This window comes from Odontesthes bonariensis, chromosome 16 (genome assembly GCF_027942865.1).
Source record: "Odontesthes bonariensis isolate fOdoBon6 chromosome 16, fOdoBon6.hap1, whole genome shotgun sequence".
In the NCBI taxonomy this organism is placed as follows: Eukaryota; Metazoa; Chordata; class Actinopteri; order Atheriniformes; family Atherinopsidae; genus Odontesthes; species Odontesthes bonariensis.
In genome coordinates, this window is record NC_134521.1 from 4,081,553 (window position 1) to 4,107,640 (window position 26,088).

Sequence of the window (26,088 nt, forward strand, 5' to 3'; positions counted from 1 at the left end):
GGGGAAAAAAACAGCTGCACGAAGAACACTGTTTGAGACATGCCATTGCCATCCAGTTGAGCTACCATTCCCAGTGTTGTCTTCTTCCAAGGTTCAAGATTCATGTTGTTACATAGTGTATTTAAAACCAAACCACAACATTTTCATAACTCTATCCAAGTAGCATCAGTGTCTAACTTTAACAAAGAGAGTGTGAAATGAAAGTAATGTTATCAAATGGTATTTGAACCGCAGTTTTCAAGAGAAATATCTCAGCACTGATGCTAATAAACACTGTAAATATCTGAGACACTACTCCCCTTGAAAATGAACTTTATGCAATGCCCTGAACAGAATTATCATTATTGCAATTATAAGAACAATACACTCTTGAATGTCATCATGAGGCCAACACGTCCTCCTGCATTTTCCACTATAAATGGGGACTTGAAGCATCAAAGGCTAATTTGACACTACAGTGCTAAAACACAAATTGTACAAAGGTTACATCACAGCTGCTACAGCTAACGTCTTGCCTTTTATATGGCCTGAAATTTAAGCCTGGTGTAGGATCACAAATGAGTCTCCTGAATGATTTAATGTACAGGATATTACTTTTCTGTCCTTGTCATCCTCATTTCAGTTACTTCCACACATTCATTTGAAGAAAAGTGCACTTTTAAAGAAAATGCCACAAAAGACATTTGAGAACACAGAAATAAGTTCTGGTTTGTCACTAAGTGTCACCTAGTTGGCACATGGTAATGGTTTTAAAGAAAATCACTCTCTACCTCTAACTGCTTCGTGAATGTCACGTCTATTTCCTCTCTCCATAGGACACTGAGATTATCAACACGGCCATTCTGACTGGACGCACTGTGGCCATTCCTGTGAAAATGGTCTCCATAGAGATGAATGGGGCAGTCACCGATGTCTCAGCCTTTGTGCAGTGCAAGTCCTCAAATGAAGACATTGTAAAGGTACAGAAAACCACATTTCCTCAATCCCTGTATCTGGGAGAAGATGTAATTCTGGCAAATGTAATCCCTTTAAATCCCCACAGAACCACAGTCATATCATCAGGAGAGCATAGAAATACATTTAGGCCTTCTTCATATGTACTAGTGATTAGATTCCTACCTCTTAGATGAAATCAGTGGATGTAGATAAGCTTCTAGATATGAGTCAAAAAGATTTCCAAAGACAGAGTGCAAGCTCCAGTCTTGTTTGCTGATTAGATATATTAAACAGTGATCACCACAACTTGCAGAGGCCATTAGATGCTGTGATTGCGCTGATATTATTTACTCCAGCCAATTACAGTCATAATTGATTGCTCCATAGGCTGATTGCACAACTGTATAGGCCCCAAAGTGATGTGTCAGTACTGTTTTACAGTGTTGATAATAATAAAAATGATTGTGAAATGGCAGAATTGGCTTTAGAGGAAGTACATGGCAAATAATATGTCTTGTTATATCTAAATATACAATAGTGCCAACAGTGCAGGCTACACCTGATCCTATTGTTTGATTATTAAAGTTTTTTTTTTCAATCATTCTAAAATCGAAGTAGTGTTTAAAACATCCTCCTAAACGTTTTCTAATAAGCTTGACAGAACGTCAATGCCCTCTCTAACCTCCATTTTATAGCTTCTGATACAGATGGAAACATGAAACAATTTAACGGTTTGACGATTTAAACATTAGTCTCTTATAGTAAGTTGTTCATCAGCTTTTGTAGTTATAATGATCATGGTGGCATTGCGCACAGAGTGATTTTCCCGGACTCCATTAATCTTTTCACAATATTAGACTCTGAACTTGTTGTGAGATAAAAGTCACATCTTCACTTAGAAAGTCTTTGCTGGATGCTCCTTTTATACCCAGTCCTGACACCCTCGCCTGTCACCAATTAATCTGATGACTAGAATCTTCCACAACTGTGTTACTTGTGTATTCCATAAACTTTTCTTTCTATACCTGTATGACAACTTTTTTAGTGTATTGCAGCCAACAGCTTCTACATTTGTTTGCATTTCCTAAAAACAATGTTCAAGTTGTTTGCAGGAAATGTTGAAAATAATTTCCTCTGCAGTTGTCTGTCTTGTCTGTTTAATAAAGTTCAAACAATTTGACAGATTTTCTGGAAATGAGGTTTGTATCTGAACTCATATCGCATGTCTTGAAAATGATGATATCATATGAAATCAGGCTTCAAATGGAGATGTGTGCCAGCGTATGATGCATCCAGTCGAGATGGGTTAATAGTTTTCAACCAACAATGGCAATCTCTCTAGACAAAGCAATCGCCACTATACTTGTACTTAAGACTAAATAACAACAAAAGCATTGAACAAATAGGAACAAAATAACCACACAGGAAAAATCGGAAATTGCTACTTGATGCTCACTAGCATTTTTCCCCCAACTTAGGACAAGACAGGCACATGTAAAACAGCAACCACGTGAGCCTAATATTGCACTAAGTCTGTTGTTAAAACTCACACTGTCTTACTGACTGTGGTGAAAAACCTGTACAAACTGTACAAAGAGATTTGTATTAATCCCAAACAGAAAATATATTTAATTTCATAGGCATAAAGAATCTCTTTTTTTTTTAATCACGCAATAAAGTCAAATCTTTCTCCTTTAAATACAAAGTCCCAAATACATTTTCATTATATTAGATCTTGTATATTGGAAATATATATCAAACGCTGCTTTGAATAGTTCAGACATGGTTTTCTTTTTCCATTTTTGTTTCATGAAAAATAGAATAATTTGACAGTGTTTCAAACAGCATCATGTCACCCTGCTAATCAGAATACACTATGGGTGTTTTAATCTATGTTTCTGTATAGCAGTGGACATAAAGCCAGATTTGTTACCTTTGAGAAGATATTGAACAGCCTCCAAAACCCCTCCCTGCAGAGGAGGCTGTCGTGCAACTGCACGCCAGCCACCACAGCAACTATAGAGGTAGAAGTGATTGCCACCAGTTAGTTCCCTTCTGGCTCTTAGTGGTTGTTTTTATTTATTGTGGTTTCTTGCATTCGAAGCACCAGGAGGACCCAGCGGAACCCGATATAATTCACAGACTAGATGCCTCATCTATTGCTGTCTCTGGTGTACAGATGGTTTCAGGAAATATGACAAAAAGTTATTTTCATTCAAGCTTTTAAGTTCTGCCTTAACCAGGGAATTTCGTCGAGCAATATTAACATTTCTCCTCAGCCAGTTTCTGCTTCTGCATTTTTCAAACTCCAGCTTTTCATTCCAAGGCTCCATAACATTTTGAACACAGTAGCACCTGATGGAAACGTTCATCTGTGATTGGGAGGTCACAGTGTCATCAGCTTTAACTTGTCAGGCTCTTCATTGCCTCCCACTTACTGAAATCTTTCAATTTTACCACGTGCATTTCTTCTATTTCACGAATATTGAATCTGTTCTCTCCAACTATCACATCAAGACAGACCAAGGAAATCTTTTTAGAGTGACTTAGCAGCTCTTGAAGGTCATATGAGACAGGGCAGCTGTTCAATTATTGGACTTTACAGACCAGTGCCAGAAAGCCATCAGCTTTTACCAGACACTGTTTGTTTCTTTGAAAAGCCAAGCATATGTCTGGTATATTTTGGCTCTTTGGTGGTGGAGCAACCCTGATGTTAGCTCACATTCCCATCTTGTTCACAACTTTAGACCAATTAATAACATAGATGCTTGGGGAAGAACAAATTGAATTATAAATCAGACTTATAGCAGAGTTCAGGTCAATACGTTTCCTGTACAGATTTGTTTCTTCAGGGCGGGAGGAGCTCCAGCTGTGCTGCATTGTATTGCACTGTCAATAGAAAAGATGAGGGTTGCACTGGGTTGGCTGGCCTCAGCACGTCATTCATCATTTTTCATGGTCCATTAAAGATAAGGTGCTAGACTGTGTGATATTGAGTGAGCTTGCTTCGCCGATCCTACCATTGAACTTTCTCTGCTAATTTAAAATGAGTCCTTCAAGCCCGGGAAATACATGAGTCGTGACAGTTCAATAAAACGACCCCCAGAATGCAGGAATGAGAGTCAGAGTGAACCTGCGAGAGGTTTAACACCTCACTGTTTTGTTGTTATTGTTTATGCCACAGTCACATTACTCTCGTGGCAAATGTAATGTCAGTCTATTCGAATCACATTTTTATTGTCACTGTTTTCCTCTTTTGCAGCGAGATCCAGGGGACTGGTGCAAAATACATTTGGTACAAAGCTCTTTAGAAGCCTTCAACTAAAACTATATTTAAACAAAAATTATTCAAAAAAAGTTATCTGAGTAAAGCTTTATTTTGAGCCCGGCATTCTCATTTGGATATTTGCCAACTTCAAGGCTGCTGCATTTTTTTTCTCTAACTCTTAAGGGTAGAAATAGGTGAGACGCTGTCATTTTTCTTTGCTGTCATATTTATTTATGTAGTTCTTTCTTCTTTGTAAATACCAAAGCTGCATTGCGCATGAGGACCCTTTAGAAGATCCGCTAATCCTGTCTGTCTAAGATTGTGCCTTAATGTGTGTACATGTTCTAGCTGTACGCGGTCGGAAGTACAGCAAATGAGTGTGACAGTGTGTCATGAGGTAGGGGGTATGTACGGTCATCACGGAAGGCACAGACCATTCCCTACTGATCATCTTCTCCTGTGGCGTTATGATTCATGTCACCCAACTAAAACCAGAGATAAGGCTCCGTTCCTGCACACCACATCTAATGCCTGTAGTTATCCTGCATACATACTGTACCTTCCCGAAGACTCTTTCCTGCATGTTTCACTTCCACATTGATGTGACAAATTTACCTTTTGTACAAGTCCAAATTTAGCATTTAATACAAGATATACGTTAATGGCATGTAAGCTGTGAGCTTACACAACTTAACTTTGAAAATAATTTGAAGGGATCCGGGTATTAAAAAGAATTAAGCTTCTTAGAACGTATTATGGAACATTTTATAATGATGGCTTTTTGTTCATTTTGAACTCGTCACATGTTCAAAATCGTTTGGCAATTTTGCAAAGGATTCCCTTATCGATTCCAGTGGGCGCGAATGACGACTCCAGCGCAGCCAGCAGTAAACATGGCGCCCAAGTGGTACAAACGCTCGAAAGTTTGGTTACACATCCCTAAAAAAGACGACAACAGGGCAACTTGCAAAGTGAATATTTCACCAAAGGGAGGAAATACTACCAACATGTAATAACTATGAATGAATGTCGCGTTTTCGATCTGCTCCGGACTAACGTCGGCAACGTTAGCAACGTTAGTATGTCCTCGGCTAACACTGCAGGTCACTAACTAACTAACAAACACTGCCTATCATGTTAGCGCCATTTGCCTCATTGTAAAAGCTGCTGTTAGTAACGGTTAAGGTGAAATGAAGGCCTTCTCAGGCATTACATTTAGATGAAATCATGAGAGGCAGAGCCTGACTGGCTCAGAGCCAGAGGCTGGTGGTACTACCCCCAGTTCACCTCTACCTCCAGCTTCTCCTTTCACCAGAGCAGGAAGAGTTCAATTACCCAGGCCAGGATAGACCAATGTGGACCTCACCGTTGTTGGGTTTGTAAGGTCACGACTCGTGTTACTTCTAAACTAAACAAAGTTGATGCTAATCGACCGGTTTGTTGTCCTTTTTCTCCAAATGAGAATCGATAAGGGAACCGATAAAGAACCGAATCGTTAAGCAGAATCGAAAATGGAATTGGAATCGTAAAAATCTTATCAATTCCCATCCCTAGTCCTCAAACATGCTTTTCCTCATTAATGTACTTTTTGCTGCCACAATTAACTTCAACCTGGTCTTATCCCGTTGTATCAAATATTAGATTGTGTCAAAGGCCCTATGAGATTCCCACAAGGTGCCCTTTAGTGTTGGTGCCATAATGCAAAAACTGCAGCAGTATTACATGCAGACAGCAAAAGCTTTTGTAAAGAGGCTGGAGGGGAGGGGGTGGAAAGTCACACCACCTCCTGAAACCTACGTTTAAAACCAGCATGAGGCAGCTAAATGTTTGACCACATTGTTTTCCAATCTACCCCCCCCAACAACAATGTGCAACAAGCTGTTTTTTTACAGAAGACTTCCAAGATAGTTCTCTATAATGAACTATTTAGTTCATCGGGCTTTTCTGGATTAGGTTTAGGCATCAAAACTACTTGGTTGGGTTTAGGCAGTAAAGCAAGTTGGTTCACTTTATATATCAAAACTACTTGGTTAGGAAAGAATCAGGGTTTCATTTGAAATACTCTCCTTCACATGTTTTATCCAGCATATTGGATAATGAAGCCTAAAACTGACATGAAAAGCTTCCTTTCCATCAATTTACAGTGCACCTAAAAAACACTAATCTATGATCCTGTCAGAGTGGGACAAGCTGTGGGACAGAGGTTAAACCAGGGACTTGGCGGCAGTTATGATATCCAGTTAAGTTTGGCTATCTTAACCATCTTGCCTCCTCCTCACAATTGAGGTTGCAAATATTTCTGATTCGTTCATTTTAAAACCTGCACAGTAGGAAATATGAGGAAAATATATTTTTTCTATACACAGCACATTAGGTTGAAAACTCATGTATCCTTATCACATGATGATTTTTTTTTTAATTACATCTAAACAAAGGGCCCCAAACTCCCAGCTTCCCAGAACAACAGATCATTTTTGTTCTCATCATCATCAATCCTGCCAACAACAGGCTAATGGGGGCTGGCTCATTTAGCTAACAGAGCAAAATGAACTCATTCATTGCATTGCTCTTGAAGCAAGCACACATTCATCACATGAAGAAAAAAATTCATAATCCACTTCAAGACACAGTGCCAGCAAAGCTAGCCATATGTCAGCTGATTTAACACATACATTATCTCTAGATGGAGCCCCCATTTGGCAGAATGTCATGGCAATTAATTTAGTGCAGAATTGAATTTGAAAATAAAGTCTGGGATAATTGTCAGTTTTGTTTGGAAACACATGAATATGCAAGCACCATCAGGATGGCTCTAGTTTTCATCTGTACCAGTCCTCTCTTCGTTAAGTATTTAACATTGTGCCATTGGAGGTGAAAATCACTTGTTTCTCTGTAGTCTTTGGATAAACTTACAGGAAATCAGGGTGTAGGAGCAAAGCATCACTTGCAGATACAACACAGGAACAGAAGCTACAGAAATGACTTTGAACGTTTCAACATTTTGATCATTTGAATCCAGTTTTCATCTTTGATTTGGGTGTCTTACGTGTTATGCTTCGAGGTGATCACGTGACTTTAATATTTACCACAGCAACCTTTCATGCTGAAAGCCAAATGTGCAGTACAGTCGTAGTGACCGCACACAGTGACCATCCCCATCAACATTAACCCAGAGAAAACATCAAAATGGAACAAGATTTGGGCCTTTTTCATTATGATTGCAAGTACTTGCTTGTATCAGTGCCTTGTTGATTTTCTGCTCATCTTATTCAGACACAATACTGTCTAAATGTATGTCTGTGAGAGAGATGGGTCGGTCTGAACCAATCTGAACCAGTATTAGTCCCTACAGGTCCTTTCACTCATTACTGCTCAGCCGATGAATTGGTTCCAAAGAAGCATTTTGCAAAACTGTTAAAGCAACTTCAGTGATGACACCAGATCAGCTTACTTTGATCAAAATTCAAGCTGGCTGTGCAAACAAATGCATTAAAATACTAATACATGTGGATGAACAGAGGATTTTGCTTGATTAAGTGGGCACATGACGACAAAATGCTACAAAAGCTTTACTCACTTAAAGGGCAGACACTGCTGCCTTTACTAGGGAAACTGATTAAGTTAATGTTATGGAAAAAATGTGCGAAAGGTGTCCTCATCTTTATAAACTCAACCAGTCTCTCATTCTGCACCACGAGACCAGTGCACGACCAAACTTAGGCAGCATTTGCACTTGTCCTGACGATCTGTCGCCACCCAGGCAATCTGCTGGCACCATGGAAGATGCCACAGAGCATTAGCAGCAGTGTGACGGCATGTGGTGGCTCAGTGTGTGAAAGCCCTCCTTGGCGAGTCCCCACAGGACCACTGATACCCAGAGTCGCTAACAGCTTTTGACTTGCAATTAGCCAGCAAAGTTTATCAGCAGCAATAGCTGCTGGAGCTGAAGTGGTGCTGCCTCTCGGGCATTTTTTCATGTGTGTTTGTCTGCCCTTAGGGTAGAAGGGAGGCACATGTTGCCAACTCCACATTCAACCAGCTGTGATCAATAAAAGGTGGCTGGGGTTGTTGTGTCGAGTTACTTCTTTTTCTTTTGTAACTCAGAACGTACAGATAAGATTATAAGTCAGCAAGCAGAACAATAACATACAAGTACTGGATTTTTGCTGTAGCCCATGAGGTCAAACTGAAAAATTGCATTAACCGAACCAGAAAGAAAGATTGTCATCTTTAGCAGTTCTTCCACCACCCTCCCCTGTCCCCCTCTCTAGCCTGTCTGCATGTGGGGAATTATATTACCCAGACCTCCTCCCAGTTATGATGAATCTTCAGCCCTGAGAAGACTGGCCAGCCCGACCTCCATTTGCGGGAGATTAGATCCTCTGATTACAATGCCAGCTACCTCCCAACACCAGATAAATCTTCAGTGGGAGCCCAAAAGCAAAGCCCTCCAGATCCGTTGCAGTTAATAATTTAGTGATGGAGGGCGACAAGTATTTATGATAATTCAAATGGAGCTGGAGATTTTTGACTAGATGGAAAAGCTAAAAAATTGTTTCAAGTTAAATTTAGAGAATCCCACATATTGAATTCAGTGTCATGACTATGACACGAATTATATCGCATTACAAGAAAGTCATGTGAAAGGTGAAATGTGTGAATATGTTTATTTATGAGCATAAGGTGTTATGAGCAAAGTTCATGTGAAATGTCAGCTGAATGACATGTTTGCCTAAAAGCTTTTCTTGCCATATTACATGTAATTGTCCACATATCATAATGATGAGGGTGTGCAAGTGAAGCAGTGGGCTTGGGGCATGATTTGAATGCTTATTTACTCGGAAGCACTAATTTAACTGTATCAAGATGAAATTGAGTTTAGGCTGGAAAGCCTGTGGGTTTTCATTTTTCATTCTGACTTAATGCAACAGCTGATTTTCACTCATTCCTTCCATGTTTCTTATCAAGGTTATTAAAATTAGCTGATTGAAATTAGCTGATGTTGTCCTGGATGGAATTAAATCCCGCAAACTGGAGCCTCAACTAACAAACAGCTAAGAAAATGAGGTCTATACTGTGCTAAACACAGACTTACCTTGCAAGAGAACCATTTTCTCTTGCATCTTCAGCAGGATCAAAGTCAATGAAAGTTAGGTTTGCTATAGGTTTTGTGTTGTCTTTCAATATGTGGAAGGCAAATTGACTACAGCACTTTTGGCACTGGAAAACAAAAGACACCACTAAATTGTTTAGTGGACACATAATCTTTCCAGATCTTTCCTCTATTACATCTGATAATCCAGACTCTTCGTCAGATTCTTTATGATAAAGTTGTTCCAGGGTTATCGAGAATAGCTAAAAAACATGGCTGAGTTTCTCAAGTTAAGTTTTTTTAATGAACACAATGGAAAAAAATATCCACTTTAGTTCATTTTTTTACATTCATCTATCTAATCTAATAACAACAACACGGCAGCTCTGAACTAACAGTGCAATAGTACGCGTTCATTCATTCGTTGGTCTTAAAGTATTGGTGAAGTAAAGACAGATAATGCCTTATTTAGAGGCTGTATTGTCAATGCCCCGTTCACTCCCGTTATATGGATATACACGGATCTCCAGTGATCTAAATAGCGTCCGAAAGAGGCCGACTTTCACCAAACTGTTATCGCTGAGTAGATGAACGTATTTTATGCCAGAAATAAGGTCCAGGTTGAAAAAAAACTGACCCTTTAGGTTAAAGAGATATGTAATAGTGAGAGAAGTCTTAAAATATGGAAATTCCAAGGAAAATCTACTCAACTCCAGAGTGCATTGTATTACTTTTGAGTGAAGATATGCAGTGTTTGACATCACTTTTCACAGGCCAAAGTGCTTTTTTTTCTGCTTAAAGTTTGTACCTTGAAATGCTCAGCTATGTATTGTATAAGGGACTCTGCATACTCTGTCATACATCATCTTATTTCTTTTAGATTCTCTACCACTGACATGGCCATTATCATATAGATGGTCTGACTCCTGACCGTGATCTTTCCTAGGTATCCATGAATTGCGACTACGTGTTTGTCAATGGAAAGGAGACGCGGGGCTCCATGAATGCCAGAGTCATCTTCAGCTACGAGCACCTGAGCGCACCACTGGAGCTCACCGTTTGGGTTCCAAAACTTCCCCTGCAGGTGGAACTTTCTGACAACAATCTGAGCTTCATCAAAGGCTGGAGGGTTCCCATTCTGCCTGACCGAAGGTGAGGCTCAGCTCACACACGACTCCATATGGTTACCACACCTAGTGACATTAGGAGGACATTACAGTTACATGCCACGTGGGCTTTATTATTGTAACTTTTCCTTTGTTAATCATCTTTAATGTTAGCATTGTACTGCATTAATATGAGAGTGACACTACTACACAACATTTCTGAAAACAAGACATCGTTAAAAAGACAACTAAGAAACCATAAAACACTGCAAAAGAGAAGAAAACATACAAGTAGAAAAAAAATGTTTTAAAGAAAGTGGAAATCCAGATATGCATAATAAAGACTATTAGGTTCCATCCATCCATCCATCCATCCATCCATTATCTTCCGCTGGTCCGGGGATCGGGTCGCGGGGGCAGCAGCTTGAGCAAAGAGACCCAGACGTCCCTGTCCCCGGCCACTTCCTCCAGCTCTTCTGGGGGGACCCCGAGGCGTTCCCAGGCCAGCCGAGAGACATAGTCTCTCCAACGTGTCCTGGGTCTTCCCCGGGGCCTCCTCCCAGTGGGACGGGCCCGGAACACCTCACCGGGGAGGCGTCCAGGAGGCATTCTCACCAGATGCCCGAGCCACCTCATCTGACTCCTCTCGATGCGGAGGAGCAGCGGTTCTACTCCGAGCCCCTCCCGGATGACCGAGCTTCTCACCCTATCTCTAAGGGAGAGCCCAGACACCCTGCGGAGGAAACTCATTTCGGCCGCTTGTATTCGCGATCTCGTTCTTTCGGTCACTACCCACAGCTCGTGACCATAGGTGAGGGTAGGAACATAGATTGACCGGTAAATCGAGAGCTTCGCCTTCTGGCTCAGCTCCTTCTTCACCACGACGGGCCGGTGCAGAGCCCGCATCACTGCAGACGCCGCACCGATCCGTCTGTCAATCTCCTGCTCCATTCGTCCCTCACTCGTGAACAAGACCCCGAGATACTTGAACTCCTCCACTTGGGGAAGGATCTCATTCCCGACCCGAAGAGAGCATTCCACCCTTTTCCGACTATTAGGTTATTAGACTCTAATAAGCAATGACATCATATGAGAATTGATGTCTTGGATGAGGATAGAAGATTAGAACAGGACCCCAAGGAGCCTAGACGCTGGTGGTGGCACAGCAGCAGATGGCTTAGACAACACCCCAGTGAACCCAGATGAGGAAGAGATGAAAAGGAGGGTTGCACAAAAAGGTGGTCGTGGAGGCAGAGTGACAGAATTTCCTTGATGTTTAAAGAATGAGAGCTATAAGCTTATTGGCTCTGAAAAATCAGGCTATGAGACAATTTGTTCAGAAGATAGATGTAAATATTGAGGTTTGAGTTGTTTTGACAGCGCAGAGAAGCAGAAGTGATAAAGAGAACAGACCTGCTGCAATAGCAACATTGTCATTAAAGGAAAAGGGACAGAGTGGGAGAGAACAGATCTTTATGGTGAACTTGTGCTTAAGCTTAAAAAAAACTACTTTTCAGAACACACATATAAAGCAGCAGTCATTAGACTTTAGAAGCAAGTAGATAATAACATTTTACGTTTCAGATAACTGAACGGGGAAGAAAACACTTCCAAAAACAGGTTTTCTGATTTTTTTGTGTTTGCAGGACCGCTGCATTAAAGGAGTTTGATAGAGCAAAAATGAATAATGAAAGGATAAAACAGGTTATAGGTGTAAGAATACCCAAACTGTTTCCCAAATATCATAGACTAACTGAAAATACAATTACCATGACAATTCCATTCAGTTTTTTTTATATACACAACAAATGTCCTCTGATAGAAACTATTTTACTGGTAAAGAAGCTCAAGAAATCATCACTTCTGAGAGTTAAAGGAATACCTGGCTCAACAGAGCTGAAAACAAACCTGGGATTGTTCTTGTTCTCTTCAATTAATGATGAATAATAAGCAGTTCTAGTCTTATTAAGGGCTTTCTTATATGTTATCAAACTATCTTTCCAGACTAATTGAGACTCTTCTAAATTAGAGGAATGCCACTGTCTCTCTGCTTTAAAGCACGCAGCTGTGAATTATACCAAGGAGCCAGCCTCTTCTGACTGATTACCTTCCTTTTCAGAGGGGCAACATTGTCCAGTGCTGTACGGATTGAAACTATAGTGCTGTCAACAAGAGAGTCAAGTGCTGCTGGAGTAAAGTTTAGTTTGCCGTCCTCTGTAATATCTGCACATGGCAGTGAAGGAAATGAGGGTGGAATTAACTCTTTAAATCTGGTTACAGCATCCTCTGATAGACACCTTCTATATGTAAATTTCTTTTCAGAAGCTGTATAGTCAACTAATGTAAACTCGAAAGTTATCAAAAAATGGTCAGATAAGACAGGGTTATGAGGGAACACTGTTAACTGTTCACTCTCAATGCCATAAGTCAGCACAAGATCAAGGGTGTGATTAACACTTTGAGAAAATCCAATAGAGTCAAATATAGAATTAAAGTTCATATTCAGGCTATCATTTTCAACATCTACATGAACACAACAATGACTTTATCTGTACTCGGCACTAACTGGGATACAAACAATGAGAATTCAGACAGAAACTCAGAATAAGGGCCAGGTGGACGCTACACAACAACACACACAAGAGGTTTCTGGGATTTCCACTTTGGGAAAAACTGAGAATCAGAGATTCAAAAGAGCTCAAACTAATCTTGGGTCTGGGACTGATTAGTAACCCTGATCTGAAGATAGCTGCCACTCCTCCTCCTCTGCCTGTGGTTCGTGGAACGTGAACATTTAGATAGTCAGAGAGAGTTAATATATTCATGTTAACATGATCCCCCTCCTGCCACCGGGTTTCTGTAAGACTAAATATATCAATATGATGATCACAAATCAACTCATTCACTAACAGAGACATGGAAAGGAGAGATCTGATATTCAGCAAACCACATTTAATAGTTTTGTGTTTTTGTTCAGGTAATTGTTTTGTTTTAATTTCTGGATTTGCTCCTATTGTGTTTATTGATTTATCTAATTTGGGTGGTGTGGCAGCAGACACAGTCATTATGAGGTTTTGTGAGGGCAGCAGCAGGTGGGAAGCTGCAGAGAAGTGTGTAAGACCACAACTCTGCATCCTGGTCTGAGCCCTGGTTTGTCATGCTTTTGGATGACTAATTAATTCATCCATATTTCTAGAAATGAGAGCTGCTCCTTCCAAAGTGGGATGGATGCCGTCTCTCCTCATCAGAACAGGTTTTCTCCAGAAAGATTGCCAATTATCTATGTAGCCCACGTTGTTTGCTGGACACCTACTAGACAGCAAGCGCTTGAGGGACGACATGCGGCTAAACATGTCATCGCTGGTCAGATTTGGCAGGGGTCCAGAGAAAACTACAGTCCGACATTGTTTTGGCAAGATTACACACCAATGCAAGATAAATTTTAATGACCTCCAATTGGTGTAACCGGGTGTCATTACCACTGAAGTGAATAACTATTTTATCGCATTTACGTTTATCCTTAGCCGGCAGTTTTAAATAGGATTCTACGTCGCCCGCTCTGGCCCCTGGAATGCATTTGACTATGGTCGCTGGTGTCTCCAATGCCACGTTTCTGACTATAGAGCTGCCAATTACCAGGGTTTTTTCCTCAGCTTTTGTGTCACTAAGTGTCCCAGGCTTGACTTTAGGGCTGTGCCTCCTCTTGTCTTTCCAGGCTTTTGCTCCTAAATTATGGAACAAGCTGCCTGTGTCCCTTGGTGAGGCGGAGTCTGTGGATTCTTTTAAGAAGCAGCTGAAGACATTCTTCTTTAGACAGGCTTTTAGTTGATTGGCCCGATGTCACTGTTAGTATCTATATATGAACTTGTTTTCTCTTTGTAATTTTGTTTTACTGTGGTAGGCACTTTGTGATTTTTATCTATGAAAGGTGCTATATAAATAAAAGTCCTTCTTCTTCTCTTCCTGAACGCCACCCAGCCAGTCTGGGGTCCCGGCTGCTCGGGTTCTGCTTGGGGGCAGCTAATTAGGTTAGATACGTTAAGTGGCTCCGCACTGACTAAAGGGACCTGGCCAGCTATGGGGTGGTTTTCAACAGTGCAAAGCCAAGCTTGTAATTCGGATAACCTCGCCTGCAAAACTACAAATAGGCTACATTTGTCACATGTACCATTATTGAAGGAGGCAGAGGAGTAACTAAACATCTGACACGTCTGACAACTGTTGTTGCACGCACACAGTTTTGACATAACATAATCTGGCTAACCTGTGTGGGTTCTTATCAATCTTTCTGACTGACAATGCAAAAGAGATTAGAAATTAGCCAGAGTTGCTGTATTCATAATCATTTACAACATGCTGCATTAATAGAAAGAGCTGTAATCGTGGTTGCAGTAGTTAAATACCACCAGCAACTGGACAAGCAACAGGAAGTAGTAGTAGTTGCAATAGTAATAGTGTCAGCAGTACCAGAACAGGAAGTAATGCTTGTGATATTTTGTGATCATGTTAATGATGCTGAGAATGAATTTAGAGGACACATCAGTGAGTGTTACATGTGCATGCACACAATGATCCGACCCAAAGTATAGACAACCAAAACTTTTCCCTAAATATGAATGATATGTAACAGTTTGTTTCACAAGAGGAATCTGAAGCCTCTTCTCTTTTTCCTCTCTGATCTAAACCCTCTAGTAGAAGGAGCAAAGCCAGAAAGCATTCAGTGCAGAACAGAATGTATTTTGGATAACTTATTTTTGTACGTGATTAGCACAGGACTCATTATCTAAAGTGCATAGAGCTCTGCAGTCTTCCAAATTAGTCTTCCAGCCTCCTCTCTGTTCTCCAGGATTTTACGGGAAGCTGCTTGTTTTGGTCCAATTAGATGCTCTGCCTCAGGTACAAAGCATAAATGTACCGTGCAGAACAAACCTCTCAAGTGCATTTTGTTTGATTGTCATGTATGTGTCCCATCTGAACCAATTTCATACAACAAGGCAAAGATACAGACTTAATTTGACTGTGACTTAAGAGGACGCAAAGGTTTTCAGGATACATTTTTGTTGATCTGCCAGGGAGATAATGAGGTTCTTAAACAACTGTAAGAATGAAGTTATATACCTGTTATTTGACAGCCAGAATGAAGGTTAAACCTAAGCATTTGCCACAGTTTACCCTCAGAGAAGCTCCAACACTGCTGAAGCAGTTGTTTTTTACTGTGAATATTGCACTGCAATATGTTTGCCTGTGCTTATTCTTTTATTATATCTATATTCCTGAAATTATATACAACTAAGGCCAATGTTGTGTCCATTTTGTCAATATCATAGAATCTTTTTGAATTCATCTATCCTTTAAAACACCAAAAGACGTGGTGGAATTGCACCAGTGGGAGATTGAGGTTATTGGAGGCAGGACCCCAGTAAATAATATGCTCTGAGTTTAAGGGAGCTAGACTCATTAGAATATTCCAGCATTCCTGTTGTGTGTGGGGCAGTAACAAACAATCCCGGAACCCCACAACAAATGTTTAATAGGGGCATTAACACTCACATGGGTGGCGGCTTCTATCGTAGCTGCCAGAGTACATCAACACAGACCTATTCCACTTCTATCCAACCTGAATACAAATGGCATGTTTACAGAGTAGTTGAGGAATGAAGGAATTCCAAATAAGCCTCATACTTGAAAAACATATTGCATATAATCATTTTTTTAATTATCCCCAATGGGCTATGATAGGCTACAGACTAATATTACTTTGCCATTCAAAATGTGTCTTAAATGCCCACTTTAGCACACCATTCATTGATTTTTGGAAAATTAGCAGCCTATTAAAGTGGCATGTGAGCAGATGAAGAATCCTTCTGAATGTACTTCAGAATCAGATTTGCGAGATGTTACACCACATTATTTTGGATATTGTTTGAGGTCTGGTCAAACTTCATGTGATTTCATCACACAGTAGAAAGTGGAAAGCATATCAAATGTTGAAAGTGAGACATTTTAGTATTCTGAGAAAAAATATTTGATCATCTCGAATTTGGTGGCGGCAAGAAAAGGCTGAAAGTGGAACTGAAAAGAACCAGATGGAGGAACAAGTTGCACCTAATTAGGATAATAGGCACCGAGTCAGTATCATGATTGCGTAATGAAAGAGCACCATAGAGGGGAAAAGCCTCTCTGAGGTTCAGCAATTTTGCAAAAATCATGTCTACAAATTGTGGAGCAATTTCAGAATAATGGTTTTCAGTGTGAATTGCAAAGACTTTGAATATTTAAACATCTACAATACATAAAGTCATAAAAAATTTGAATCTGAAGACATTTCTGTGTTCAAGGGACACAGCTGAATATCAATATTGGATGCTCATGATCTTTGGGCCCCCAAGCAGCACTACATTTAAAACAGACATGATTCTGTCATGGAAATAACTGCAAGGACTCAGAAATCATTGACTGTGAACACAGTTCACAGTGCCATCTACAAATGCAGGTTAAAGCTCTATCATGCAAAGTAGAGGCAATATGTGAACATGATCCAGAAGTGCCACTGTCATCCCTGGGCCAAAGCACATTTCAAATTGACTGAAGCAAAGTGGAAAATTGTTGCATGGTCAACCGAATTTAAATGAGAATATTTTTTTGGAAATCATCGACGTTATATCCTCAGGACTAAAAAGGAGAGGGGCCATCCAGCTTGTTATCAGCTCTCAGAAGCCTGTATCTCTGATGGAAATGGGAATGCTTTCGTGCCTGTGGAAATGGCAACTTGTACTTCTGGAAATGATGTGCTGAGACTTGCAGACGTGTTTTTTGCTCCCATTCCGATGACGTCTTTGCCACATCAGGAAACGACACACAAAGTCGGCACGCATCATTTTAGAAAGTGCCACATACAGACTATTGAGGTTGTTTGACACTGACGAGAAAAGCCTTCCCACGAGACACTTCTGAGTTTTCAGTGATATCCAGCTGATGATGTTGGACACATCTTTTTATGTAACCTTGCATGTTTTATTTTTCACTTGGCTGATGCAGCAGACAGGCTCCAAATTGTTACTGTATTTAGATATGAACTATGCAATGTTTTTACTTTGAAACATAATCATCAGTTTAATTTGAGTTGTTGCCAAATAACCCAGAGGTATACACTAAACCCACGTAGTTTGCACAACAGCTTACATTGATGACTTTAGCTTGTAAAGACATGTTATTTCACGGAAAGCAAATTAATTCCTGCTTATGTTTGCATTCCTTGAATGATTGATTGGGTTGCATATGTTTTGTTTTAAAAAACAGCCCACATCTCATTTCATGGTAATGTACTTGTGCATAAATCACTATGGATTAAGCCTGGAAAAAAATAAAGAAAAAAAGCCTTTGTTTAGAACATTTGACATATAGACACAAGTTTTCACATGGGTTGGACCTTGGGCTGGAAAAGATAATGGAAACACTATGATATATCTTTTTTTCTTGGTATTGATATGGAGCAATACTCGGCTGCAATGGTTTCTTAAACGTGTTGAGGAATAATGTTTTACAATTTTTGGACAGTTGCTGTGAGAATTCTAATGCATTCATCAAGCAGATCCTGTCAAAGGGAAATGGTTCCTTATTTGCTGCACCAAAACACACCCAGAGATGTTTGATTATGTTAAGATCTGATGAATATGTTGACTTATAAAGGTGTTCCACATCTCTGTTGAGCTAACTAAGACAATTATGAACTATTATAGCTGTGTGATTCTGCATATCATCACTCTGCAAAATGGCACCACCACTGTGAAACAAATACTCCTTACCACTAACCTTACCATGCTATGCTATTACAAGACAAAAATAACTTTCACTATCCACTATCAGTGGTTCAACCTATCAGTATGAAAGGCTTCTTTGGTCCTCCGTGAATAAGTTCACCCTAAATAAGAAGAAAAACTTGAGTCTACTTCTTGTGGTCTTTGCACCATTTTATGTTTTAATGCTGATTGGGGAAAGAATAGTTGTATTTAGCTCTAGATGTAGTGTTTTCTGTTGATACTGTACATACATGAAGATGTTGATTTTGCTCTGCAGTCAGTTTACCAGCTATAGTTCTGTGATTTCTAAATCAAATCAAATCAAGTTTATTTATATAGCACATTTCATGTACAAACAATTCAAAGTACTTTACATAAAATAAAAGCATCGCAGCAGGGAGTGGAAGAAGCATTAAAATACATAAAAGAATATAAAGAGAAAGAAACAAATAAAATAATTCAAATTAATTTAAAAACAAGCAACAGTCTAGATAAGTTCAAAGATAGCGTGCAGATTTCATGCATAGACACATGAGAACAGAAATGTTTTTAACCTGGATTTAAAAATGTCTACATTTGGTGAAAGTTTAATCTCATAAACAGAATATGTTTAAATGTCCTGCAGTCACTGTCACTGAGTTTGTTTCACCCAGAGTAATGCTTCCCAGAGCTTGTTTATCCTTGGTTTTGATAGGCTTTTATGACTTTAGACATACAGAACAGTTACATGTGAGTTGGGCTACATTTGTAATTTAACTCTGCCGTTTCATTGGATCACTCTCCATGTCCCAGTATACATGCACTGGAGGGAATTCGAGTTATTGACTTAAGTATGACAAACCCTGTGACACTGTTGACATTCTGCCACCTCTAACCTTTTCTGTATGAGATCATTGTACATGTAAGTATAGCTGAATTTGCTGTGCCAACGTCTTGCATGAAGTCAGATTCTGTCTGTTTCAAGGCTATTCATTTCTGGTCTTCATACCGCATGATACCCGATGAGCTGATTTTGACTCAATCCCAAAGTTTATCACTTTGAATTGACTTCGACTTGAGTGTGAAGACTTTCAAACATCTTTTGACTTGCAAAACAACAATCTTCTGGACACGTGCCATAAACACGACAAGGGAAGTGCCAATAGCTCTCTACAACTCTGGCAAACTTGATTGTGCCAAGATGCCAGGGAGGCTGAGCCAGAAGAGACAGTCACAGGATTTTCAAGAAATCATTTTTTGAGTTACGCCAGCACTGACAATACCTCTGGCATGAGCAAGCAGGCTGTGTTTGTCTTGACCTTGGCCTCGTTTATTTACATCGGTCATGATGTGTCCCGTGATAATGAATTAGTTGATGTTTACAAAAGGCTTAACAAAGCACCGTAAATAACCCCTGGACATAAGACGGAAAAAACAAGATCTCTCATACAATGTAATATCTCATTAGTCAGCCCAAACACACTCCAGTAACACCTAATCATGATGATTATCTTATTAGACTGAATTATTGTCTTCTCTCTAACTCATCTCAGTCCTCCCATCACTCACTATTATAACACGTTTGCTTCCATGTCTCACCAAAACTCTGGCTCCCCTTTACACAGCATCTGACTCCCTACACTCCCGTCTTCTTTACTCTCCCATCCCTTAATGTTGTTTTCTTTTAATCCTACATCCCCTTACTCCTTGCAAAGTGACACACTGTTAACCTTTGAATACAGCAGGGTCGCTTGGCCTGCAGTGGGTCTTTGCTACAGTGCAGCAGAATTGCTTACTGGCCGTGTTATCCAGCAACGTGTTCTAAAAAAGGAAAGTGTAATCAAGCAAGCAGTCCACGTGCACTGGAGCTTCAGCATCTATGCCTGTATCAGAGACTTTAATAAGAGTGGACAATGTTCTCCTTGGGAAGAAAAAAAAAATATCAACCTTATTTTCGAATACAGACTCTGGAAGGTAAACTCGCCCTGACCTGAAGTTGAGAAACTCTTTTGACAGAGACAGAGTGAGTCTGATTGTCTCATTGGGTTTTTGTTTGCCTTTAAAATGAATGAGTAACAGAGTGTGAGTTAGAATCCCACATCCTGCAGCTACACTCTCCAGAACACAGAGGTCCACAGTATGATCATTCGGAGCGGGGACATTAGGTGCATCAGATTTCTGCTTTTCAGTAGGTTCACTCTAGTTATGCAGGCTTTAGATAACAATAACCTCAAAGTACCTTCACCTTATTTAACCTTCCTCTCTCTGTACCTTTCAATGCAGAGGCTCGGCTGTAGTAGTCTCATTAGTGGTCTCAAAGCCCAACCTCCGGTAAGGCGAATACATCTTCAGAGTTTACTCTCTTTACAAAGCTCCTCTAGTACCACAGAAGATATATAACTCACAGTTAAAACCGTGATCCTCGTGGTGAGCAAATCTTAATCGAATGATCTTCAAATCGACCTGCAAATATTTGCAAATAAGGTACCTTCATAGCCCATTTTCTGTTTTGATTCTGCAATGATTCTGGCCTTTTTTAACACGTGGGGATTTTGGCTGGCTTTCTGCTCCATATTTGTTTTAGCGTCCTTTGAATCAAAACGCATTTCAAGTTTGTGAGTATAATCCTGATAAATTTCTCTGTATTCTTAACAGTGACGCTATGGTGAAATGTTTAAATATAAAGCTGAAAAATGGGTGCCTGTTTAGTGCAGGGTTACACAGGGGTTGGGTCACCTACATCTCAGCTCATATTATACGCTGTTGAACTGCTTTGAACATTTTCACCTTTTTCAAGTGTGAATAATTGGGACTTCAGATTTGAGTCTTGTAGGAGAGTCGGTAGAGGCCTACAATGCCACTGTGCAGAATTCTAATAATGGCCTCAAAAACTTTACAGACAGAATCCACCGGTAGGATTGTCACATTAATTGCTGAAATCGCTACGATGAAATCAAGCCATACTATAGCTTGTTGAAAGTATAGACCTGTTGAATTGTTTGGATTTTTCTGACCCCACATACAGTTTGTAGTTTAGTTTAGTCATCTAGTCTTGGCAACCTTGATATGAGGTCAATAAAAAATAGTCTAGTAGTCTAGCAGTTGAAATAAAGACAGATAATGCCTTATTTAGAGGCTGTATTGTCTATGCTCCGTTCACTCCCGTTATATGGATATACACGGATCTCGAGTGATCTAAATAGCGTCCAAAGGACGCCGACTTTAACCAAAAATTTTAATCAATGAGTAGATGAACGTATTTTATGCCGGAAATAAGATCCAGGAAAACGGAAGCGGAAATCAGGTTTTTGTGTGTGTGTATAGTTTTTACAGTGAATGAGATTTATTTATTAAAAAAAAAACATATGTACTCTTGCCTTTATAAGTCCAGAGAAAATAATGTTCGTGTAGATTTCTGCCTTTGTGTATACATACAGTTCCTAACTAAACGTCAGTACATGATGGGATTGGAGTGAGAATGAATTCACCCAACCACAGCAGTTGTTTGAGTGGGTTCAACTTACAGATGTTTTTGTGTTTTTCCATAGATGCAGTAGTGTCATCACTGTAACCCCACATTTTGTAAATGGTTGTTACAGATAGGAGACATTTCAGATATGTGTTTTATCTAACCAAGTAGATTTTATGTCTGAACCTAACCCAGCAGACACAGTATCAAAACAGATTAAGCTGAACCATGATCCAGTAACGGTGACGCAGGACAGACATCCCCAAGTGTCCTGATGCAATGACTCCTTCCCCTCTGCCACATCCAGACATGACTACCTACAAACCTTCATTTCTGTCAAATATTCAGAAGTTGTTTTGGGATTCACAGGCAGTCCACCTTTTCTGATTTACTTATGAGCACATATTTGCAAAAGACTTTTGAAATCTTGATGGGAGGCTTTTTTTGTGTTTTCCACATCAGGTAACCCGGCAGTGCTAAGTTACAGTCAGAGTGCTATAGTACTGAGGGGACTGATGGCGTGTGGAGAAGCAGATGACTTAATAATCAAACCCAATAAGTGGAACGTGTCTGGAAGTCTACAGAGCAATGCATCATGTTGTTGAGGGAGTCTATTCAAAGCATTTGTGAGACACTGGCTTATAATTATTCCTTGAATTCAGGATGGGAAATCCTTTACTCAGTTGTTGGCCGATAGCCCACCCTGCTCCCAAATCTCAATTCATTTAGAGCAAAGAAAAGTGTTTTTTTAAGGAGGAACTGGCAGATTGTCAAGCCTGCTGAAGGAAGTTGGGTCAGTCATACGTCTTGTTGTTGAGCGGATTGAGTTTGGTAGGAGATGTATGTGGCAAGTTGAACCTTTCTGCCTCGGGCTCCTCTGAAATAAGAAGGAAATCCATCCAATAACTGCTTTGCAGTGATTATCATTCCTTCTTTGCTGGATTGGAGGACTTTTTTCCTCATCAAAACTGCATCAGAACTATCTAATTGATTTGTTCGGAGTGCTGCCGAGTTTCTCCTCAGTATTTTGATGTCAAATTATAATATGAGTGGAGACCCTTAAGAACAGACGGCACAAATTGAGATAAAGTATCCTGACACAGTGCTGAGCATATGTAGCAGCAGTTGCTTGGTTTAAATAAGTTATGATTGAGGGTGTTTTTATTTAATGTTCTTATCGGCTGCTCACATTTTATAACGATGAGAACTTGTGGACACATTTAGACAAATTGGAATTATTAGGCTTAGATTCTCAGGTTCTCCCATCTTCATTTTCCATCTGAATTTCACGTCTCTGTTTTTGTCTGCCAAAGGAGCACCAGAGACAGTGACGCAGACGATGAGGACGACGAGCGCCGCATGAGCCGAGGCTGCACCCTTCAGTACCAGCGGGCCCTGGTCAAGGTGCTGACCCAGTTCCACACCACATCAACAGAGGGCACTGACCAGGTTATCACCATGCTGGGGCCAGACTGGCAGGTGGACGTCACAGACCTGGTACAGGACTCCCTGAAGGTGGTCGACCCCAGGATCGCAGAGTTGGTGGACAGGACGATCCTGGTGGGACTGGAGCTGGGATCGACTGTACTCAAGGTAAAGCACTTAACACGTTGTGATTAGAGTTTGCATAAATCAGCAGTGAAACGTGGAGAACCTTGGGGATGACAAATGATGCATCTAATTAAGAAGCATGAGCACACGCAGAGTGCTCCTTGAAAATGCATTCCAAGTGAGCCCACACAAAATGAAGGTTGATGAAAGGAAAAGAGGATGAAATATTTCAAGCTTAAAGTCAAAGCTTTGAAAATCATGCCTTTTGCCTTTTGGCTTTGTTAATGTCACCGTGTGATGTATTTCATATGCAAGGTTATAAGTGAAATAAACAATCAGTGCCACACCATGGCTGAGCACTTTCATCTCGGAACTTCAGTCTTCCAACAACAGTTGCCAGGATGTGATATGTAACAAGTTTAAGGAAGCAGTCCTGTCAACTCGCAGGGTGAGACTTGTTAATCAGAAACATAAGCGTCGCATTATTAGCTGTTTGTTAACATCGCCATGCCTAAGGGTCGAGTGTTGATCAGAGTTTAAGGTGAGCAGCTGCAGCAGTGGAGAACCAATGTGTGCATATTAAATAAGGCAAAGATGTAGGACTGCATCGAAGCTATTGTAAGCCATTAAGGGGAACTAAAAGCATTCTCCTGAAAAAAAAATCCTCTAAATGAATAATTCTGCTGAACAGAAATGACTTTTAGGGGTTTAGGCAATGAAAGACTCATCCTTTTGAAGGCTGTTGGACCCATGATGAATGGAAAATGCGGGTTTGTTTTGTACTTTTGGCCATTATCTCAATCGGTTAATTTAACACAACCACCTGATATATTTGAACAAAGTGATTTTGCAACAGGTTACACAGGGCGACACAAGTAAGCAGTTAAAGTGGTTTAAAAAAAATAAGCAACAGTTTGATGAAATTACCTGAAATGTCTGTGTTATTCTCTCATTACTGAGGAAGACTCATGCACAAACATCATCTGCTACGAGAGATTAAAGTTGAACTCGGAACGCAGTCGATAAGCTGTGAAGAATGGTTGCAACACACATTTTGGGAGATAATTATTGTATTCACCCTTGTTTTTGTTTCTTTACTTAGAACCATGTTTGATTGCTTATTTTCTTTTGTCTCTTTTGTTCTGATCTCAGGAGCTAACTTGGTGACTTAAGTGTTCCGACTTAAATTGAGAGGGATGGCATGAAAAGCAGTTTGTTGGAAACAGAGTTGTAAAAAAGCAAGATCTACTCGTGAAGTTTATTCAATCTTTTCACAACCGTACCACTTTTTTATATTCTGTCTTCCCTTTTTTAGCATCTTGTCCATGTCTATTATGAAACAAAAACCTATTTGCTGTAAGAGTTGCTGCTGTTGATGTTCTCTCCTCTCAAGTGAAGGAGCCGCCTGACATAAAGTGCATGTAAATGCATCAACCGAGACAGGTTCAGAGGTCCTTATGAAGGAAGTGGCACAAGTTATCACGCCTGGGCTGTGATTTACGGATGCTTCACTGCTCATTTATGGGGACACAGAGATGGAATGGTTGGTGAGAGTTTTGATCACCGTGAAGGATCACAGTTTTAGCCTGTCAGAAAAAAGAATTGTTGCCTGATAGATGCATCTGTAGAAAGCAAAATAGAGAGGAGACTTATAAGTCACCCATCAATCATTTTAAATGAGCAATTGAATCGTTTATACCGTGGCGAAGGGTATGAATAATTACCCATCAATTTACCAACAGATGCAACTTGCCACAGTGACTCAGCTGTAATGAATAAATAGACTGTGTTAAGAAGTGATCTTATACTTTTATTGTCTTTTAGAGGTCTTGGTTGGAATCAAAACTAATGAAAGTGGGTTTAAGTTATCTAGATATAAAAGATATGCTGCTTTCTGAATATTATTTAAACGTATTACATGATGTTCTTTTCAGATATTGTTCTTCAGATTTTCACCCACCCTCCATAGGGTTGGGTACGGTTAACCAATCAGGGAGTACTGATTGGTACTGAGTACTGATACAGACAAAAGCCGGAGGTCAAAATAACTTATTTGTCACAAAGAAAAGGCGCGGTGAAGCCAGAAATACATCAAACCTGAACTGGAGCAAACAAAATCAAAACGCTGATTAAACTTGAAAAGACTAGATTGACCAGAATAGAAACAAGAGCCAGGACACTTGCAACAGCGCAAGAGATTGTTACGTGGAGATCTGACGAAGACTACGAGAAGACAGGGAGCTTAAATACCGAGAAATGATTAGTGAATTGTTGCAGCTGACACAATGGGAACACAGGTGAAATGAGCGGAACTAATGAACAGGACATGGAAACTGAGTTAACTATGAGTGAGCGAATGGAACAGGAACTAACATAGCTGAATCAAGACCAGACTAATGACAAGAGCACAACATAATTAAAAAAAAACACGACTTAATCACAAACAAGAAAAAACTAAAAGAACTGACAAAATCCTAGACAAAACCAAAACAGGGAAACAGGAAAGTTATTGAAGGAAGGTAGGAACAAGAGCAAAACGGAACTGAGACAAGACGAGACAAGAGTAACTGCAAGTCAAAGTGAAAACTAACAAAGACAAAGCACGAGTGTAACCATAAACAACTAAAGACTAGACACATACAGACTTAAGAAACCCAGAATAACTCAAGGACACAAACAAATTAAGCAGAAACAAAAAACCAACTGAGAGCAAGAACAGAGAGCAACAAAGGAGAAATGAATGCACAAATCACAGATAACAGAATAAATCCTAATGACGATCAAAGACGTAAATGATAGACAAGAAAAAAACAGAAAAACTAACACCTTAAAAAACAAAACCAAAGTCCAAAAATCCACAAACCCTCACAAGTAGCATGCGTTATGAT

At 40.0% G+C, this 26,088-nt stretch overlaps 1 protein-coding gene across 2 annotated transcripts in view; it reads left to right on the forward strand.

Annotated features, from left to right (window-relative positions):
* The window catches only part of tmem132e (transmembrane protein 132E), a 462,444-nt gene that overhangs the window by 409,283 nt on the left and 27,073 nt on the right, over positions 1–26,088 (forward strand). For both annotated transcript variants that reach the window (XM_075487420.1, XM_075487419.1), the window contains 3 exons: positions 816–959; positions 10,243–10,448; positions 22,963–23,242. In XM_075487420.1, the coding sequence (XP_075343535.1) occupies positions 816–959; positions 10,243–10,448; positions 22,963–23,242 (630 nt within the window). The remainder of the gene's footprint in view (positions 1–815; positions 960–10,242; positions 10,449–22,962; positions 23,243–26,088) is intronic.